We start from the raw sequence: 20,317 nt of genomic DNA, 5'->3' as shown, positions 1-20,317 counted from the left end.
ACTATAGGCGTCCCCCCCGCCGAGTCCTCCTCCGCCGAGTCCACCTCCTCCCGCGCCTCCGCCTGTGCCTCCGCCGTCCCCCCCGCCGAGTCCTCCTCCGCCAAATCCACCTCCTCCCGCACCACCTCCGTCTCCGCCACCACCTCCGTCTCCGCCACCGTCTCCGCCGCCGTCTCCACCGCCTGCACAAGTGGGCGTACAAGCAGATATGGATGTCGAGGGATACTCTGCGGAAGAATTTGACGAGGAAAAGCAGCATGCATTTATAGAAGCAATTGCGGACATGCTCGGTGTGCTTCCGTCACAAGTTACTATCGATAGTATCACAGACACCACCTCCTCGAAGAAAGGGCGGCGTCGAAGGAATTCTCGACGTTCGCTTTTGTCCGGTTCGCTTCACGTGCAATTTAGCATCGCAGTCCTTTACGTCGAGGAAGTGCAAAACATCGAAGACACGATTATTCAATCAGAATCTTCGGCAGTCGTTCAAGTGTTCCAAGCAAACGGTCTTTTAGAGGTTTCATCCGTCGTACCGCCAACATCAGTGACAAAATATTATCCCCCACCACCTCCGCCGTTACCTCCACCATTGCCTCCATCGCCGCCTCCATCACCAACGCCTCCACCTTCTCCACCTCCTCCTTCGCCGCCTCCTTCGCCGCCTCCTTCCCCACAACCGCCACTACCATCTAGTCCACCGCCTTGGCCACCAAATCCGGCATCGCCGCCAAATCCGCCGCCGAATCCGCCACCGCTTATTCCCTCGTCGCCTCCACCGCTCGTAGAACCATCATCGCCTCCACCGCAACCTCCACCACAGCCGCCTTTGATCGATTTTTCGGAAACTTTAGCCCCGAATCCATCGCCGATTTCGACGGATACTTCTGGAAATCTCGCACTAGACGAAGTTTACGACACTTCTATCACAGATGACTACGAAGATCCGTTTGATAAGGTTTTCGTGGCATCTAGTAGAACCGCTCTGCCGGATTCGCTCTTTTCCATGCCGCGGTATAATCCAAGATCTGGTTTGGAATACCAAGGTCAGTTTCAAAACCCGGCCGCGGATCCAGATTATATGGGCATGTTACTCGGACAAGCACTACCAGGTATCATGATTGCATTATTTACATTTTTCTGCTCTCTTTTGGGATTATTTATAGTCCTTGGTACAGTATTTGCATACACGAGGAGACAACTTAGACAAATGCAGCGGAGCAAGTCTATAATCCCGAGAGCGTGGTCGATAATTATCAGACCGAAACCGTTCACTGTCAAACAACTCAAGAGAATGAAGAAAGTAATAATAACGTTGTCGCTCGTGGTGTTTGTCGGTTGTATCGCCGTATTGACGACAGGAATGCGAGTGAAAAACTCCATGATTAAATTCGGCGACGTGATGCTTAAATCCGTGGTTGAAGTTGAGGAATCGACTTTGAAAATAGAAGAGGTTCTTTCGCGCGAAAATGTGCTCGAGAATGTAACAATTTTTGTCACAAAACTTAACGAAGACATCGCGACCATTAAAGACTCGTATAGCAGTGTCAGATCTGGATTGACGTCGAGTTCTACAGGTATACAGTTCTCGCTAATCACACTGAGCGTGTTCATAAGTTTGCTCGCATTTTTAGCGGCATTTTTCGTATACATCGATCAATGGAAGCTCGTCATCGTCTTGAATATAGTGATATCTATTTTTACGTGTTTTGCTTGGTTGTTATGGTCTGGCATCACGATGATGGGTACGATGACGAATGATATGTGTTATTCAATGCAAGTATTCATCGAACCTGGAGGGGAGGGTTACGTAGATTTGATGGATATATTGCCATGTATATCTGCGCCAATTGCGGTGAGTTCAATTGGTATCCTGAGGGCAACAATTGCGGATAGGGCATACCAAATAAACCGTCGCATAGTAAAGAACGATCCATTGATGGGCCTACCATTGGTTTGCCACGAATATGTCGAGGTGAGCGCTGAATTAACGTGCGATCCTGCAGGGAGGTATGCCGAAACGAATTACGCAAAAACGGTCTGTTCGGCTTATATGAACGGCGTTCTGGATGATGAGTTGAACGTTGGCGAGATGACATTTTGGCCGAGCGTGAAAGGTGTCGGCGGGAGCTGTGGTTACGGTAACACATCATGGAGCGCGTTTGGTTCGCGCGGTCATACAGTTTCTGCGGTCAATTTTGAAGCTGCGTACACGGTGTGCGAAAATAAAGAAGGCTGCGAGAATTCGTTGCCGTCGAAGATGCCTCGGGTTCCGTATACGGAATCTGTAGACTTGTCCTCTTCCGTCGCTGCGCTCGTGGATATCGTTCCTGACACACAAAAGCTTCTCACGTGCCAGTATGTCAAAGAAGCATTTGAGAGTGCGGTGCCTTTGTGCGACGAAACTATATCGAACTTGACGTATCTGTGGCGGGGTAACTCGATCGTCGCTACTGCGTTATTCGGGTTATGGATTGCACTCTTGCTCGCCGTGCAACGTCTATCGAACAAACACTTACTCGTGAAAAATATGATGGGAGCGATGAAATCCTTCAAAGCCATGAAGGCAGGAGGAAAAGGATCTTTTCTAGGCGGGAAAGTAGAAATACCCCCGTTTGTTCAGCGGATGAAGGCAACTTTTTGGACGACGGGGAAAGAATTGAGAGGAAGTCCTAGTTTCAAACCGAACGCAACGACGAGAATATCAAAAAGATTCAAAAAGCACGTTCAAGCGATTGGAGAATTGCGAGTGAAGATTAAAACTCTTCAGATGAGCAAGTTAAGACGCTTAATTGCGAACATGACACCGCGTTGTCGAGAAGAATTGAAGAAACAAAAGCTGAAAGAGATCAACGCAATTTGGAAACAAAACGCCAAACGCTTAAGCTCGTTAAGAAAAGAAGAGATGAGTTTATCTTTTCGACGTGAAGAAAGTATAAAAAGAAAAGAAGAAGATGATGAACGAATACGAAGAGCCGAAGAGGCTGCTAATAACGCCGAACGTTCGATCACGTTTCAGAACGGCGGTGAGGATAGTTCAGAAGACGATGACAACGATGATATTTACAACTCTCCGGAAACGTTGGCTACGTTTCAGACCAACGATGACGCTGCTGACGACGACATCTACAACCAGGCGTATCTAGGAGCACCGTTCTCTCAATCTCCTCAGAACGAGGTTGAACGAATGCTTTTCGCGCTCGACCGCGCAAAATTAGAGGCGCAAAAGAAAGAGACGGCGACACAAGTAGCCATATCAACCATGATGGAACAACTTGGCACAGCGCGAGCGACAGTTGCGAAAAAAAACACAGAACTAACATCATCACCAATCGAAAGTATGCTCGAAACGATCGAAAAGGCTCGAAATAACGCCGCCAAAAAACTTTCGCCTGTCGCTCCTGCTCCTGCGGGGACAGTCGCTTTACCCATGCCATCTCCTCCTCTCACACCACCACCACCACCGGCGACGACGACGACGACGTCAACGTTTGCCGTAGGCGCTCTGCTTCAACAACTCGAACGAGCTCGAGCGCAAGTTACTTCGAAAGCGACCCCGCCTTCGCCGCCGCCGCCACCGCAAAACGTCACGGAGCGAATGATACAACAGTTATCCGAAGTGCGAGAGCGTTTGTTGTTAGCCGTGAAGGAAGATGATGCCGTTTCTGCCGCCGACGATAAAGACGACCATTCAAGTTAGAAGAGAGTTAATATTATTTAGAAATGAAAAAAAGGTGATGCGTGATGCGTGACTTGTTGATATATTGAATAATAAATACAAAGTGTATGGGATACATTCTAATCTTTACCGAAGCGTGAAAACCTACGAAGATATTGTGAAAGATGCCCCCTACTTCAAAGAAAAATGGGCGGCATGTGCACGATGGCGAAAGGATGAGAAAGATAGATTGTTTACGAACTCGTTTTCTTATCAAGTCAAAGAAATACTGGAACGCCGACAAAAAATACTCTTTGCGATAAAATTGAGAAGAACTTCGGTATTAAGATTGCCGAAGATGACCGCGTTTTAATCGCGATGAAAAACTGTTTTGAACGCCTCCTCTTTCGAAACCTCTCTTTTTTCCCGCATGGAGAGGGCCCGAAGCGTCTTCACGACTGGCTTCATGCCATATTGTTTGAAGCTTTTTCCGTCTGCAGATCGCTCGAAAGTAGAGCCGGAGTACAGAGTTTCATCGTCGACTGGCGAAGGTGCCCAAAATTTTTCTTTCAAAGAAGGAGCACTGCGAATCGAATTAACGAGACGGTCGCGGTTCGATAAGCGGTTAATGGCCACCGCGTACGATGACCAAACACAAAATAAGGAGAGCGCCAAGACAACATTTCCTACCCACATAATCTTGAGGTTGTCAATAGTCGCGTCACATTCTACAGAAATCGCTCGGAAGGCATCCTTTACGTAACCGCAAGTCACTAATTTTTGTGTCTCCGGAACGATTCCAATCAAACGAGATGCGTGTTCGGCGGCATCTTTGGCTCGATTATATTCCGATGAAGCTATTTTACCGGCATACATGCGTTCAAAGTCAGACGCATCAACTACGTGTCGACGAGAACCAAGATTGTTATCCCAAGTACTGTTTGAATAAACGCAACCTTTTTCGGGATAAAAGTAGTAACCGTTGGCATCTATGTCGTTGTTCAACAGGCCCGCATCTTTCGCTGAGCATACTGTTTTGGCGTAGTTTGTTTGGGCATAATTCCCAGTTGGACTGCAGGTTTCATCTACCGAAACAGCCACGTACTCCTGGCAAAGTAAAGGGAGCTCCCGAAGTGGATTGTTATCGACGATGATTTGGTTCGCTTCGTATGTTTTTTCCAAAATCGAATTTCTAAGCATGCCAATGGTATCGACGGCGGCCTTAGCGCTCACGCATGGTAAGATATCCATCATGTCCATTCGCACTTCACCATCCGGTTTAACAAATTCTTCCATCGACCAGCACATATCGTTCAAAAAAGTGCCCACCATGGTAAGCAAACCCCAGGAAATCCATGATAAAATCATAAATAGAGATGTGAAAACAGTCACTATGATGAGCAACTTCCATTGATCTTTGTAGACAAGAAAGGCAGAGAAAAGTATCGTCACGATCATGCCCCCTGCACAGGCCCCTGCAATGCCTTGAATCAACGACTGCTGCTCGTTTACCAAGTCTTCAGCAGCTCCGTATATTTCCTTAATATCATCAATATCGTCATTCAATTCAGAAACAAACTCTGAGTACGTTAACAATTTCGTATCAGTTCCATCTACTCCCAAGGTTCTCTCTATCTCCAATGTCGCATTTTGCATCTCAGACACAGACTCGTTCGCAATCGTCAACAAATGTTCGCGCGATCCTAACTCTACTAATTGCGAAACTATTACACCAAATCCAAACAAGCTCATGATCGAAAAGAAAAAGATGACTAACTTCGTCGTTTGCAGCTGCTTCGTTGTGAACGGTTTCGGTTTGAACACGTTGTTGCAAGAATCGAAGCAAATACCAAAACACTTTGTAATGGACACTGCAACCGTCAAGAGAACTGAAACAATCGCCAACAGTAACCCAAATCCTGCGAGAACGAAACCTGGAAGCGCCTGACCCAGGAGCATGCCCTGATAATCTGCATCTTTCATCGGATTCTGAAACTTGCCCTTGTAAGTTGAGCCCGTGTTTGGATTATACCTGGGCATGCTGAATAACGTCTCTGGCAATAGCGATTCATCATTCGAAGTTTGTCTTGTTGGATAAGTCTGATTCGTGTTATGAACCTCTTCATCGTGGTATGGAGCCTTAGCGCTTAGCGCCGTAGGTACAGCATCGTCATCCACGAAAGGCGGAGCATCATCTGGAGGAGGAGAAGGGGGAGGAGCGAATAGGCTACTCAACATTTCAATATCTGGAGGTGGTAATGGCGGGGGCGACAGCGGTGGTGGTGACGGCGGTGATGATGGAACTGGAGGTGGTGAGGGTGGAGGAGAAGGACAGGAGTTTGTTTGCACACATGGCGGGGGCGGTGGTGTTGGTGGCGGCGACGGTAAAGGTGGCGGTGACGGAGATGGTGACGGAGGAGGAAAAGGCGGAGGAGAAGGGGACGGCGGCGGTAAAGGTGGCGGTGACGGTGAAGGTGACAGAGGTGGTGGTGGCTCTGGATGCGGCGGTAACGGAGCCGGCGGCGGACTTGGAGATGGAGGTGGTAAAAATGGGGGTGGACTTGGCGACAGAGGTGGTGGGCTTGGTGGTTGACTCGGAAAGAGCGGGGTTGGAGGGAGGTCTGGTGCTAAAGTTGGCGGGCTTGGTGGCAACGGCTCAGGTGTTGACGATCCATTTGTGCCGCTACCATTCGTAAAGGTAAACTTCTCCTGCATCGGCGAAATGCCAGACTTAATGCAAACCATATTGCCATCTCTGTTTTGCAAAGAGAAAGACTCTGCGCATACATCACAGGCAGTCAAGTTTGCGCACGAAGCTGTTGAAGCATTCGGACCACATGGTGTTGGAATACACATGATACAACCTAGCATGCACTCAGTCGTGTCAAACGCTTCACTCATCACGGGATCAACCTTTGTAGAAGTCTCTTGGGAGTCAGAAGGTATACTTGTCCCATTTAAAACTTCTGATTCTGAGCCTTCAAGATTATCGTCAAATTGCGCGTCTGTTTCGAGCTGCTCCGTAAGAGCCACATCGTTCGAGATAAACACCGAATTTGGTATGTTCAAGAGCGCGCGCCCATTTGGAATTAAAGTCAAATCTTCAGCGTCGCCACTTGGAACGGGAAAATGTTTATCAATCATGTCCTGCATTATTTTGAGCGTCCTTTGGTGTTGCGCAAAGTCTTCGCGGTTCTTCCTCGCAAACGTCATGGGGATGGTAAGTGTATGCGTCCTATTGATCACGCTTTGTGAGTCAAGAGATGGCGTGGAAGCAAAATGTTCTCCTTCATCCAAGAGTTCGCGTCGCATACGTTTCCTAGAAAAGCCGGCACATCTCTTGAATTCCGTCCATATACTTTCCGATTTGTAACTCATCCAACCATTTGCATAAAGCCCCAGCGGATCCGAGAGTCCATCCAAGTACACATTCTCTTCATCCACCCACGAGTTCCACTGACCTAAAAATGACTTGTACTTTCCGAGCATACTCAACACGGCGCCAAAAGCTGCGCGAGGAGAAACCTTACCCGTACGCATCCAAATCGTCCACGCGTCGTTGCCTGCACCAGTTGCTTCGAATTCCGGATAACTGTTTGAATTACCGCACTGATGATAAAACGGAGGAACGTTAAACTGCATCTTCGCAATGTGCCCGTGGGGGATTTTTGTCATCAACTCTTCGAGATAATCGAGTATTTCTGTATGGTTCGTCCCAGCAAGCGAAGCGCCGCAGAAGTCTCTACTTTGTACAGCTTGTTCACGAGTAGACGTTGGTCCACAACCAAAGAGAAATCTAAAGATAGAAGCAAAAGCAGCCTTCGATGTGGGACCATCTGATCGCGCGTAATACGTTCGAGTATCCTTTGTAATACCAAGAGGTTCATTCCAAGCTGCGGCGATTAAATACGGTTCCCAAGCTCTAACGATATCCATTCCTGAGCCGTGTGCACTTCTATAACACGGTAAGATTTCAACGTACATATCGAGCTTCAAACTAAGTTCTCCCAACGTTCCGCCGCCTTCCGAAGTGGCGAGCCAATCTATGGTGTCTTCCAACCACTTGATTGGACCAGATTCTGTGACTCCTCTCGGGCATTCAAACAAAGATCCTGCCGCTGTTATGAGCTTTTTGAATGTAGTTGGATAGTGTTTGGCAATCGGCTTGAATTGCTCGAAGCTTTTTTGGAACAACGTGTTATTTTGCAAAGTCGTCATACCCAGATGCGTAAAAATCAGTTCCCAAGCTTCTGGAACGTGTGGATTCGTCTCGAGTGCACTCAAAAGAATATTAGTAACGCGGGGTAGAATAGAGTTGCCCTCGTTGTAATACACACTTCGAAACAAATGCATCGCGAGACGAACATCCACATACGAATCAAGACCGACATTCATGGCCAAAGGTATGGAAGCTGCGTGATCTATAGACGTTTCTCGTGTTTTTATTGGACCAGAAATATCATCGGTTTGAATAGGATTTTCAAAAGTTGTCCAATAACTGCTATAAATCCAGTTATATTTATCCATTTCCCAATGCCCATCGGGGGCCTTGTCAAAAGCGATTGCAGCCGCGTGCATAGGTTGTCCAACCATAGTAGATGGACTCCCACGACATCCAGTGTTACCCACAGCCATGTATGCCAGACGACCACACATTCCACCATCTTGGGATATTCGTGGGAGAGAATCCTTGTGCCAGTTTGATTCCATGCATTGAACTTCATAGCGCATGTAATTATCAGAGTAGTGTGCCCAAGAAGTGGCCAACCCTGGTGTCCGGTCAGCGTCTACAAATTCTTTCTTATCGGGCTCGGCAAGTTCATATCTCGACCAAATCCATTCGCACTCATCTGTCGGAATATGCGCAATCGTGTGTATCGACATTAATGGCCAAGGAGCCTCAGTTACGTCAAAAGTTGACGAAGCATAGCTTTGTTCATTCTTCTCCAACAAATACTTCAAAGCCGCGAGCGGAGAAGGATTCGGAGTTCTGGAGAGTGGTGCTGAGTTCCAGTTGTCTCGTCCTTTGTTAATGCGACACATCCTTTGAAATTCTTTCGAGGTAGTCCACACGGATGGGTCGTCTTCTCGCGCTGTCGTTGAGTTCATGATCCCACGTAAATTACGGTACTTATGGGCAAACGATAAAACCAAATCTGCAATGCTGTCGTCATCGTAGAAAGAAGTCAAGAAATTTCTTAAATATCGCACATGCTCGATTACTCGCGGATGCATCGGCATCGAAAGCGAGAGAAATGACTTACGAAGTGGCACATCTTGCTTACCCCTTTGGTTCTGAATCCAAGTCCATACTGGATCATCTGCCAATATGCTTGAGGTATTCTTCGCGTCCTGTTCATTCAAATCGAGAACCAATTCTTCCAATTCTTCCGACCATGTTTCCGTGCCGATCACCGCATCGTAAAGATCTCTAGCCTCTTGAGTACCTCCTTGGGGTGTCTGGGTCAGGTACCCGCGTCTCATGAAAACGTGAGACTTAGAACTCCTTTCTAGAGTCTGAAACTTCAACGAACCACGAAAAATAAGCGAACATTCTCCCATGGTTGCGCCTAGCTTTGGTTCAAACATTACACCTATGCATCCAACCGAATCTTTGCAAACTTTCACACATGTATAGATCGCGGCAGAAAAGCTATGACTCGCAGGTGCGCCGCGGAATTCATAAAATACAAAATCGTCGTCTTTATCCATCGCGTGTGACAATTTCGAATAATCGACGGAATTTTTGAGCACGTCGTCCATCGCAGGTGGCAAAGAAGTTTCCAAATCTGCGCTTGCAGTAAAGGTACACGTCTCAATGGCACTAGGTTTCGTCGTTGAGTTGCACGCGTGGTTAGAGTAGCACTGCGAATTCGCAGAGCATGAAACGTCTCTCATCTTTATGCCACCAGTAGCTGGGGGTACTGCCCTTTTGCAATCTCCCCAATCACCCGTTGTCCAGCTCGGATTTGTTGAGCAGTCAGTGGCGTCGCCAACCAATCCGTATCCTTCTTCGTTTTCGATGATGCTATCTACTCCAATCTTCAGTGAGCACGGACCATTAGTAGATTGGCCACTTTTGGTCCAGCCATTGAGACAAGTGCACTTATTGTGCCAATTCCATGGGGAACTTTTGTGCATGACTTTTTCACATGTGCCGTGCTCGCACTCGTTCTCACACTGTAGACACTTTTCGTGTTTTAGACACGATTGAAGGTTCGCAGGTTCAGCAGCTTCGCATTGCGCTCGACTACTGATAGTTCCATCACTTTTTGCGCAGATATTTTCTCGTGTTTTTGTGTTGCGATCTGCTTGTTCTAAGCACACGTCGTGCGGCGCTTTTGTACACTTTTCCCATGCAAGCGGGGTCCACTTAGAACTTTTCCACCAATCGGAGTCTTCTGGTTTCGCGTAGCACTCTAAATCGGTATTGTTCCGACGAGGGGCGAAACAGCAGCCAGAATCTTCGCACGTTTGTCTTCGAATGCTTACACTTTGAGCCGCACTGCGAGTACTTCTTTCGTACAAAGCGCACGGCCTGCGCACAGCCGATTCAGACCGACACCACGGAAGACAGCTGAAAGTGTTACAGCTTCTATACGTCGCTGGTTTTTGTGCAATACCTCCGCAGAGAGCATCCTCCGCCTGACTGTAATCCTCGATCGAACTACCTTTTGGCGCGCAGAACACGTTCCGACTTTGCGAACCAACTCCGCAGGGTTTAGAGCAAACGCTCCACGGGGCGGTGTTCCACGCCAACTTATTCGAGTTAAAAAAGCTGTGAAGAGGGTGTGAACTCACTACAAACGCCGTTAAATTTGCTTTCTTGACTGGATGCTCAAATTCAACTGGTGTAAAAATATTCTTGCCGAAATCTGAGGATCCCTCTGGTGCTTTTAGTTCGCTATTCACATTTCGACCATGCGGCGTGTTTGAAGTTTTGCATAGTTGCACATACAAAATGCAATTATTCGTTGCGTCATCGTAGCTTATTTCGGTGCAGTCTTCATTCTTGCACGCCGCGATGCAGTCATTGAGTGAGTTTTCGCTGCGAGTCATGAGTTGTGTCGATGTCGAGCAGTCTCTTTGCTCGCATACACGTGCGTACCCTTCGTCCGGATCTGGATCAGTGCGAATCACTTTCGCGCAGCGGAGATGTCTTTCTTCATTTTCACCGTACCAACCCATCCATTGATTGTTCTGCTTATGCTGCAAACCCTGTAGAGCTATACCAGTTGCAACAAAACCATCCGGACAGTTGGTGTAGAAAAGATTTCGAAAATCACCGTGATGGACTTGCTCGTGTGCACCATTTATGCCTTTAGAAAGGAGCGTGCTATCGTTTGTCCATCCTTCATCTCCATCGAGCGCAAAACCACTGGGGACCCCGCAACGTGCCAACACTCCTTGCTTCGTGGGATCAGTCTCGTTATTTGCAAATGCGAGTCCTGTGAGCACTTCTCCAGCGGGACAGAGGATTTTTAAATTCGGGTGCGATTCGCGGGTTGGAAAGTTTCGAATCTTCGCATAATAATCAGCAGGCTCGCGAAACAGCGTTTCTGACGAAACCCATTCATTTAAATATCTTTCGTTCTTTAGGCAGAGAGACGTATTTCCAGAGAAAGAACATTCAGAAAGTAACTCCCCGCCCGCTGTGCAACGCATGGTCTGAATTGGCCCGTGTAATTCATCCGTAATCATGACCACTTCTTCGCCGCGGAATTTCGTGTTTTGAAAAACAAGATCGAAACCAAAGTGTCTTGTGTCTGAAATCTCCTCGCAATCACAATAGCCCCAAGTATTCTTATTGCCATCCGTGTAACAGATGGGACGATTCGGCTCGGGTTTAGGTCCGCCCCATTCCAAGGTATCTTGTGGAACAAAGCATACTTGACGCCAGTCATCGTCATCGGACCATTCATCTCTGAAAAAGCCTCCCCAATTGTTTCCATGATGTCCTCCGATGTCACACGGAAAATTTTTCCCATTACCACCGCACGTAGACTTGTGACGATGCAGGTAAAGACCGCCCGTAAAGAATACACTTGCAGACGTGTTGAATGAAATCGTGCTTTCATTCTGGACGGAGAAGGATTTTGGATTATCGCTTGCTCTGGCACTGAGTCGCGGGAAAATTTTTGAATCTCCCGAAACCGTTGCGTATAGGACATCCCAAAACTTTCTCCACCTGTAATCACCTTCTCCACTTTCTCGGGCGTCCATTCGCTCGCGTATGTCTTTCACGTCAACGACGGCCGGGTCAAAGTTCTTCTTTGCGCTTATCGGCAAAATTGTCGAATTAAAGCCATTCAGATCGACATTCTTTTGCTTTTCAGCGAATGTTGTCGGATGATTTCTTTCACCTTTTACAGAGAAATTGATCTCTGGTTGCCAATCCCATTGGTGAAGCCCGCCACGTTCCCTTGCAAAAGATTTAAGAATGAAAACTTGTGGATGGGCGGAAGTCTTTCGAAGCCTGATACTCTTCGAACGCATACGACAAACAAAGTTTATCTCTTCGCCGCTCATGCTCGTCTTTGTGTAACTGAATCCGACGCAACGGTCGTTCGCTACGCAACGCTGAGCACAGAACTCGGCAAATTTCGAGTCTTTTGCATGGTGCAACTGTTGCCAGTTACCGGGAAGAGGGTCAACCATGTTTTCATATGAATGTATCAAGTACGGTGGGACGTGCTTGTAGAAATCGCGAGAACTGTACGATTCGTAAAGGTCACCACCAATTGCAATCGCCCGAGAGTACCTCTGAAATAGGTTATAATCTTTGTCGATATCGAGGCTGCCGAGATCGTGCCAGGACGTTGGTGAGTTACAATCCGGATCGTACCATGGTTTATCGCACATGCAAACTTGGTGCCTAGGATCTTCATAATCGTATCCAAAAATCTTGTTTCGACCATCCAGAACAAAGTCCTTCCAAAGCATATACGGTTGATTGACGTTTGGAAGCTCACCACCGAAATCCACATCATTTCGCTTTATACGTTCAATCGTTTTAAAATTTAAGATTGGACCAACGAGTGGGTAGTTCTCCGGTCGCACGATATAGTCGCCCTGTTTACTCAAAGTAGTCTCGGCTGCTACGTCGACTGTTTTATCCCAAATACCGACGCAACCCGTTCTTTCACCCTTCAGAACTTTAATTTTCGCCTCATCCGGGATTATTGCCGCGCCGCGTTCAACAAACAGCACATCTTGCTTCACTCCCCCAATTGCAGGAGAAGAACCGAGAACGAATTGAACCTGATTTAGTCTGTACATCGGAATGCAAACATGTGCCCCTTCTGCAAAACCGTACTTCGCACCTATGCCGGCGGCACAATGGGTGTGTTTCCCGCACCCGCTATCAGCATAAAATTTTCTCTTTGCCTTGCACGAACTTTGGTATTCTGTACAGGGCATCATTCTCCTGGAATCTTTTCGGATGGACGGACCATAGTCACCAGCATTGCAAAAACCGTCCATACCGTTTTCTAAGCGCAAAAAGAAGCGCTGATCATCGACTTCTTTTTCAAAAACCGTCTGAAACTCCGACGCGTTTCCCCAAGTGCTGACAGGATACTCCACACCTAAGTATTCCAGAGTCTTGTTTTTGTAACTACTGGGATAGAGATAGGCAGTAGATCCCGCGGGGTTCGCCTGATTCTTTTTATATTCAGAGCAACACGCTGGATATATGTACCCATAGTCTGCCGTTGTCTTATTAATGCAATGCTTAGAAGGACCGCTGGGCACAGAACTGACTCCGTGGCCGGTGCCTTCGTTCCAGATTCCAGTGGTAGCCTCAGTGACAAATACACCCTCGCTGTTTTCTCCACAATCCGTAGAAGACCACAAGTAGGACCCGGGACAGGTAAGAACGGAGTATTTTCTTGGTACTCCAAAGTAAATTTCGTCCACAGTACACATGCGTGCACCTTCGGCTTTGCAATATTGCTTGGCTGTCGCAAAGTTAACCCCGGGATTCTTTTCAGGGTAAAGGTTCTCCTTTTGGTTCCAGTTATGCATATATTTCCAATAATCACCTTTAGTAAGATTCTGCCACTTGTTCGTAGGTTGAAAACATCCAGTAGGTTTTCCTGCGATGTAAGCTGGATGATTATCAGCTGAATTGATTGCAGCCCAGCTTTGATCTGGACCGTCGTCAAACTGTAGTGTTCCGCACTTGCGCAAGGATGGATGACCCCCGAACAATCCGTTGTTGCCAAGGCCATCTAAACCGCCGCCATTATGATGCCAGATACCCCCAGCATCTGCCAAAATATCTTTCACTCCCCACGTTGTGCCGAGTTCTTCGCAAGATCTCGTGACATTACACGCACCATAACATGTATCCGATGTATCCGGCTTCGAAAGCTGGAACTGAAGGCACTCATTGTCACTCAAAGCTTGCCCCGCTTCTCCTATGCACGTTGCAGTGCGACTTTTTGTGAGCTCACATTCAGCTGAATCATCGCTTCGCGGTGCATAGGTTTGGCTATTATCCGACGGCGCACAATCCGACCACGGACCGACAATCCACCGGCGTTGAATTGAAGCTTGCCAAACGTAAACTTTAAAATCCTTCGCTTTCATGGTTGTGGGTTCTGATCGTCTCAACCCGCAGTCAGAGAGTCTGCAAATTTTAGATGGTTCGTTGAACGATATCACGTTGCAACCAGGCGTGTTACGACATGCACTCATGCAATTCATTGTCGTGTTCAGCTTACTTGTAGTGATGTGATCACAACCTCCCGTACCTGCCACCATGAGATCTTGGCCCTTCCACGTCCAGCTGACTTTATCGGTCGGATACTCGCCGTAGGTGTTGTTTTCTGCGCGCAGTGCGTCGCATCCATCATCACCCGAACCCGGTTGCGGGTCTGCAAATCCAACATGATATTTGCAAGATTCACCCGTGCTCGTTGAACCTCGACAACACGTCGATCCACATTTTGTGATTGTCGTGTTTAAGAGATCGTCACCTTCTCTAGCGTCGTGCATCACATCACAGCCGGGAACATTCGATACGCTCGTACTGCGGTAGCATCGGAAACCAACAGTTTGCTTGGGTGACCAACAGCATCCCCAAGACTCGCATGTAGATCTTCGTGATGTCAAGGAAGCGTATTTTGACTCGTCGCTCGCATAATATTCATCGCAAGGTATTCGATCTCCGATCGCAGGGACCGCACAACCCTCTGCGCACGAGTGTGTGTTGCATTCCTTCGAAATTATAGGATTTTTCCCACAGAATGCATCGTCCAGAGTGTTTCCATCAGTTCGATTTACACAAGTAGAGCTTCTTGTCAAAAATCCTCCTCCGCAGGTCGTTGAGCACTCACTCCACGTTCCAAACTCCCAAACAGCGCCAATAATGTCTTGCGCAAAGCAATCAGTGTAACCCCACGTGCCCGGGAGCGATGTCATGCAAAACGGTCGGTCGGAAAAATCAAGCGCCACGTCCCAATACTCCTCATTGTTGTATTCAAAAGGGAATTTGCACGGGGCACCGTTCGCGTTTCCTTCGCAAGTTGATAGAGCACGTGAGTAGACGGTGATTCCCGGAGATGTGACAAAGGCACTCGGCTTTGGAAGCGAATTCAACAACACTGCGTTGAACTTTGTTTCGGAAAGTATTGCTCTCAACGCTGGACTCACACTCCCTCCCCTCTTTTTCGCGCGTGCGTGCGCATTAGAAATGGCGTCGCATGTCGTGCCAACTTCGTTTGCTTGTAAACCCTGTCCGGATTCTATTGCCTCGATGACGTCCCACTTCCGCGCGTCCTCATCGCTTCTCACGACGCCATCAGATGTCGCGCTGAACGCATCGACGAGATCTTCGCGAGATATTGCAGCAGAACACGTGTAAAAACCTGCGCACCGATGATCCGCGTTGCACACGTTTTTGATATCATCGATTGTACCATTTATAGCAGTATATACCGAATCCACCAAATCGCTCATCGGCAAAAACGCATTTTGGTTCTCTACGAATGCTTTTGGCACCCGTTTCTTTCGATAAAAATCGGATTCTTCGCTCTTTCTCAACGAGTATCCTCTCGCCACGAGCGTGCACTTCATCTCGTTCAACGCGTATGAAAATCCTGCGCACGCTTCTCCAATGTCATCGCACGTCTGTTCGCAGTTTTCCAATCCCGATACGCGCTTCGCGGCGAGTTGCTCGCCAACCGAGGCTATCCTCGACCCGTGATGAAAGTAGTTTTCTGTTGTTTTGGCGCGAAGAAGTCAAGCGACACATGGTGAGTCTCGCGAAACGCAGGTATCCTCAAAAAGTCACGTATCGCGCGCGTGCGAGCAAAGAAAGAAAGGGGATAAATAAACGGGGGGTCATTTCGCTCTCCAAAATAGATATTTCTATTTCCTCACCTCTGGACGAAGATTCCGCCAATAAGCGTCTTTGGGTCCTTATCCCACCGTCCGCGTTTTGTTCGCGAACCTCGCTCTCCGCGATCGTCGAGTCGCCGCCGCGAAAGATCACCGCGAATACTGCGACAAGGAAGAGGGCGGCAACGAAGAAGAGCGTCCCTCCTCGGGTTGTTTGGACATTGAAATCCGCCAGCACTCGATGCGTGTCGTGTCGACCGTTTTGTAAACGACGACGATTTTTCTCCTTCCCTTCGACCGCCGCGAGATCTGTCGCGTCGTCCCCTCGACGACGACGCGAACCGGGTTCGGGTCGCGACGACAACAACCTCGACGACGACAACGACGACGCCATTTCTCGCGCCGGTCGTCCAAAGTTTTTTGCACCAAATTGAAGAAGACAACGATCCTTTTTAGATTATGGGGGTGTCGTCGACCGTTTGAAAAATGTCGTCGACCGTTTGAAAAATGTCGTCGACCGTAAAAAAATATCTGGCATGCATGCATTTTTGGACGAAGAGTTGAGTAGGTTCATCGTTAGCGGTAGTATTACAAATTTTTCCGGTTCGTCTTCGAGGATCCTTTTGAAGCTGCTGACGTCGTCTATTTGTTCTTCTTGTAACTATCATCATCACTACTCGTCCATGAATCTGGTCTGTTCCCTGGATCTTTCCTGTACGGATGGTTATCGTCGTGTTGGCGAGCGCCGGAGTGTGCCCAAATCATTTCCTGCTGGTGGTCGAACGCGTCTTCCCGATTATTTTTTTCGAACCAGTGGCGCGCGTCTCCGTGTCTCCGTCTCCATACTTTCACTCGAACGTCTTTCTCCACCAGCAACGGCGGCCAGAATGGAAACTTTTTGTTCAGTTTTACGCCGGTGAACCCTGTTATATTTCGCATGATTTCATACCCAGGCATTTTTTTGTATTCGTTGATTAACCAATCGTGCCCTCGGGAACCGTCGTCGTGTAACATGGCATGTAAATGACCCTCGTGTTCGTGGTCTTGCCTTTTGTTGTACACGATGACATTGTGATCGTGATAAGCTTGACCGAACCGAGAGGCGCCAGTTTGCGCGCAATGGTCGTCTATGTGTATTCTCACGTGGCCCAAGGTGTTGTGTTCCGGGTTCAACTCGTGGAAGGCGGCCAACGCTTCTCCGCCGGGATAGTTTGCGATGGACGCTTTGGCGAATACACCAATAGATACGGCACAACTGACTATAACGCCCATCCACGCGAGCGCGTGCAAAAAGTTTCCCTTTATGCTCTTCTTTCTGTTCAAATTCAATCGGTGCATCCCGCACGCCGCGCAGAAATTGAACAAAGGCAAGACCGGGAAGAGAAAACGCAACTCTTTGTGTCCTAAAAAGGAATACGCGAAAACAAAGAACGACGCGATCATAAACGCCGATCGACACCGGCGTTCGTGTTTAAACCCATACATACTCAACGGATACGCAATCAATAACATTCTCGGCAACGCGGAATACGCGTACCACAAAAACGGTTTCGTCCCGTAATGGTGACTGCGATTCGCGCCCATCGGATTGTTAAAGGACAACACTTCCCACTCTGGCCATAAATATTCCTGATCCCAATGTCTAGAATCAATCGTAATCGACGTGTACGCAAATGCCACGATCACGGTTACCATCGCCATAACGTTCGCGATAATCCGCAAACTCGCGTCGTATATATCTGTCATGCGAAACAACGTCACGTGTATCCCCAAAGGCGCCAACAACAAAATATTATCGCACCGAAATACCGCCACGACCATGCTCACAACCATTATCGCCAAAGTATCCAAAACCGAACTATTAATCTTTAATCCTCTCCTCTCTTCTAACCATAAACTCAACGCAAACGTCGTCAACGCGAACGCAAAAATGTTCGGCAACGGCCTCGAAGCGTAAAACGCCAGATGAAACTGCGCCAACGCGAGAGCGCTCGCATATACCGCGACGTCGTTCCCGAAATTCTTCCCTATTACCGTATGAAACTTGTGCAAGGAAAGAGTCGACGCGCAGCCTAAAATCATCCTCATTATGACTTGATAATGCATTTTCGTTCTCACGAACGTCTCTTCCTCGTTCAAAGTCTCCACCAAGTGCTTCAATTCGCCCCAAATCTTCTCGTTTCTAAACACGCGTTTCGTCACCGGATTACTGTTCACGACGAGCTCCATCGCTCTCGCGAGAATCTTCGTCATTTTTCCTAACACTAACGGCCCGAGAAATGTCCGAGGCACAACCCCTGGGAACTCTTTGTGGTCCCACACGTTGAGTTCATTCGCGTGGAAAATCACGTCGTGCGTTGCTTGCGTGTTGAACGATTCCTCGACTTTCGTGTACGGCGCCACGCGGACGTACGCGAGGACGAGGAGGAAGAAAAAGAGGTCGAAGAGCTCGTGCGAAATGGTGCGAAGAAGGCGTTTTCTCACGCGCATTTTCGTGTGTTTTTAAACAACGCGCGAACGCGCAGCGGAGAGAGAAGGACTAATTTTCTTACCGAAGAGTCAAGAGAGGGAAGAGAAGCTTTTTATTTGCTTTTGGCCGAAAAAACCAAAACGAATTTCCGACTGCCCGAGAGCCTTTTTTCGTCTTCCTTTTTCCTTTCTTTCTTTCTTCGTATTTCTTTCTATGTATACGAACGGACTCTTGAGAGGACGGCTTTTTTTTGGACCTTCACCTTCACCTTCAAAACGCTCCTTCTCTAAGAGAGACAGAGAGACATCATAGAGAAAACACATTTCACAGGCAGAAGAGAGGAAAGAAGCGAGGAAGAAGAAGCGAGGAAGAAGAAGAAGAAGAAGAAGGAACTTTTACGACTTTTACGACTTTTACGATGAAAACGCGTTCCTCTCGGTCCTTTTCTTCTTTTAAACAACCCGTCTTCTTTTCCTTCTTTTCCTTCCTCGTCTTCTTTGTGTCTCTCAAAGAGCGTTGGTTTTGTCGTTCGACGAGACCGTTTTTCTTCTCGACATCATCATCTCTCCTCGAAATCGTCGGAGAAGCTTCTCCGTGTAGTAGGGGAATGTTCCTCTTCGCTCGCGCCGAGGAGGAAGAAGAAGAAGACAAAGGAAAAGAAGAAACTATCGCGACGACGACGAGGAGGAAAAGAGAGAAGAAAAAGAAGAGCAAGAAGACCAAGAAGAGTAGTTATAAAAGTAAAATCGAGCAAACGTACGGGGATAGCGGGGAAATCATCGTGGAAGATTTAACGGATCCGAAGAATTTCGACGAACGGAGAGGCGACGTGCGATCGACGCACCAGATGTTCGACGAAGGCGCCGCCGACGAAGACGACGCCACGCGCGGGGTACTGGATGAGTTACAGGAAATCGGGAGGTCGGTGGATGATGTCGTCGACGACGGAGGACCGGCGATACCGAGGCATTACGTTTGCAACGCGTGTCAAGCGTCGGCGAGGAAGTTGGACGCGGATTTGTCCGAGGAAGAGTTTAAACGCGCCAGAGGGGCGAAATACGGGAAGAAGTTGGAAGAGATGTACTATTTAGACGCGATCGAGAAGAGTTGCGACGACCACTCGCACTGGCACTTGTACCACGCGCACGTCTACGACAGCGGGTACCATTATTTAGCCGGACCTTTGTTAGGGAACGCGAGCTCGAGAGGATCGAAACCGTTCGTGAGAGATTTTAGCAAACACAGATGGCCGAAACGATTGAGAGATTACTGTCAAGTTCTGGTGAACGAATTCGACGAGGAAGGCGTGTACGCGAAACACTACGAGTTGCAAGAAGAAAAACTCGCGTGGGAAGAAGAAAAAAGAAAAGAGGAAGAGGAGGAATTGGAGCTCGAGAAGACGATGACGGAGGAGGAAATCAAACTGAGAAGGAGAAAGAAACGAAGAGAGGAGATTTTACACCCGTGGGATAAGAAGAAAAAGAAGCGAAGAACGTTCGATTTCGCGAAAAAACTGTGCTACCAATCCGAACCGCCGAAATGCACTTTCGATACCGAGTTTAAAAAGAAAGCGTTTTTACAACTCGCCACGCACGAAGAAGAACAAAGGGCTAAGGAAACGCAAAACTTAGGATGGAGCGAAAGAGAGGGTGACATTGGAGGCATTCGGTACGAACCGACGACAATAAACCCCGCGAAGAAGAAGAAAAAGACGAAGAAGAAAGAAGAGTTGTAGTAACAAACACCAAATCGCGTAAATGCGTTTTCCTTTCCTTTTCGAGGAAGGAGAGCTTTTTTTTGGTTGAAGAAAAGGACGACGAGACGACGACGTAAAAGAGGACGGCACG

The 20,317-nt window shown here is 48.0% G+C and overlaps 4 protein-coding genes across 4 annotated transcripts; 2 read left to right on the top strand and 2 right to left on the bottom strand.

Annotated features, from left to right (window-relative positions):
* Positions 1 to 208: 208 nt before the first annotated feature.
* Positions 209 to 3,697, top strand: Bathy13g00300 (unknown protein; the record flags this gene model as incomplete). Its single annotated transcript, XM_007509327.1, has 1 exon — positions 209 to 3,697. The coding sequence occupies one exon, from the start codon at positions 209 to 211 to the stop codon at positions 3,695 to 3,697; it is 3,489 nt and encodes a 1,162-aa protein (XP_007509389.1).
* A 327-nt stretch (positions 3,698 to 4,024) lies between these two features.
* Bathy13g00290 (predicted protein) lies at positions 4,025 to 16,394 on the bottom strand (the record flags this gene model as incomplete). Its single annotated transcript, XM_007509567.1, has 2 exons — positions 4,025 to 15,879; positions 16,043 to 16,394. 2 exons carry the CDS (start codon positions 16,392 to 16,394, stop codon positions 4,025 to 4,027), a joined length of 12,207 nt encoding a protein of 4,068 aa, XP_007509629.1.
* Positions 16,395 to 16,642: 248 nt separating this feature from the next.
* Positions 16,643 to 18,490, bottom strand: Bathy13g00280 (predicted protein; the record flags this gene model as incomplete). The annotated part of the gene is made up of 1 exon (XM_007509592.1): positions 16,643 to 18,490. One exon carries the CDS (start codon positions 18,488 to 18,490, stop codon positions 16,643 to 16,645), a length of 1,848 nt encoding a protein of 615 aa, XP_007509654.1.
* Positions 18,491 to 18,888: 398 nt separating this feature from the next.
* On the top strand, positions 18,889 to 20,205 carry Bathy13g00270 (unknown protein; the record flags this gene model as incomplete). The annotated part of the gene is made up of 1 exon (XM_007509330.1): positions 18,889 to 20,205. The coding sequence occupies one exon, from the start codon at positions 18,889 to 18,891 to the stop codon at positions 20,203 to 20,205; it is 1,317 nt and encodes a 438-aa protein (XP_007509392.1).
* Positions 20,206 to 20,317: the final 112 nt, after the last annotated feature.

The sequence above is a fragment of the Bathycoccus prasinos genome (genome assembly GCF_002220235.1).
Source record: "Bathycoccus prasinos genomic : Chromosome_13".
NCBI lineage: Eukaryota > Viridiplantae > Chlorophyta > Mamiellophyceae > Mamiellales > Bathycoccaceae > Bathycoccus > Bathycoccus prasinos.
Note: the sequence above shows the minus strand (reverse complement) of the source record. Positions and strands in the feature narration are given on the sequence as shown.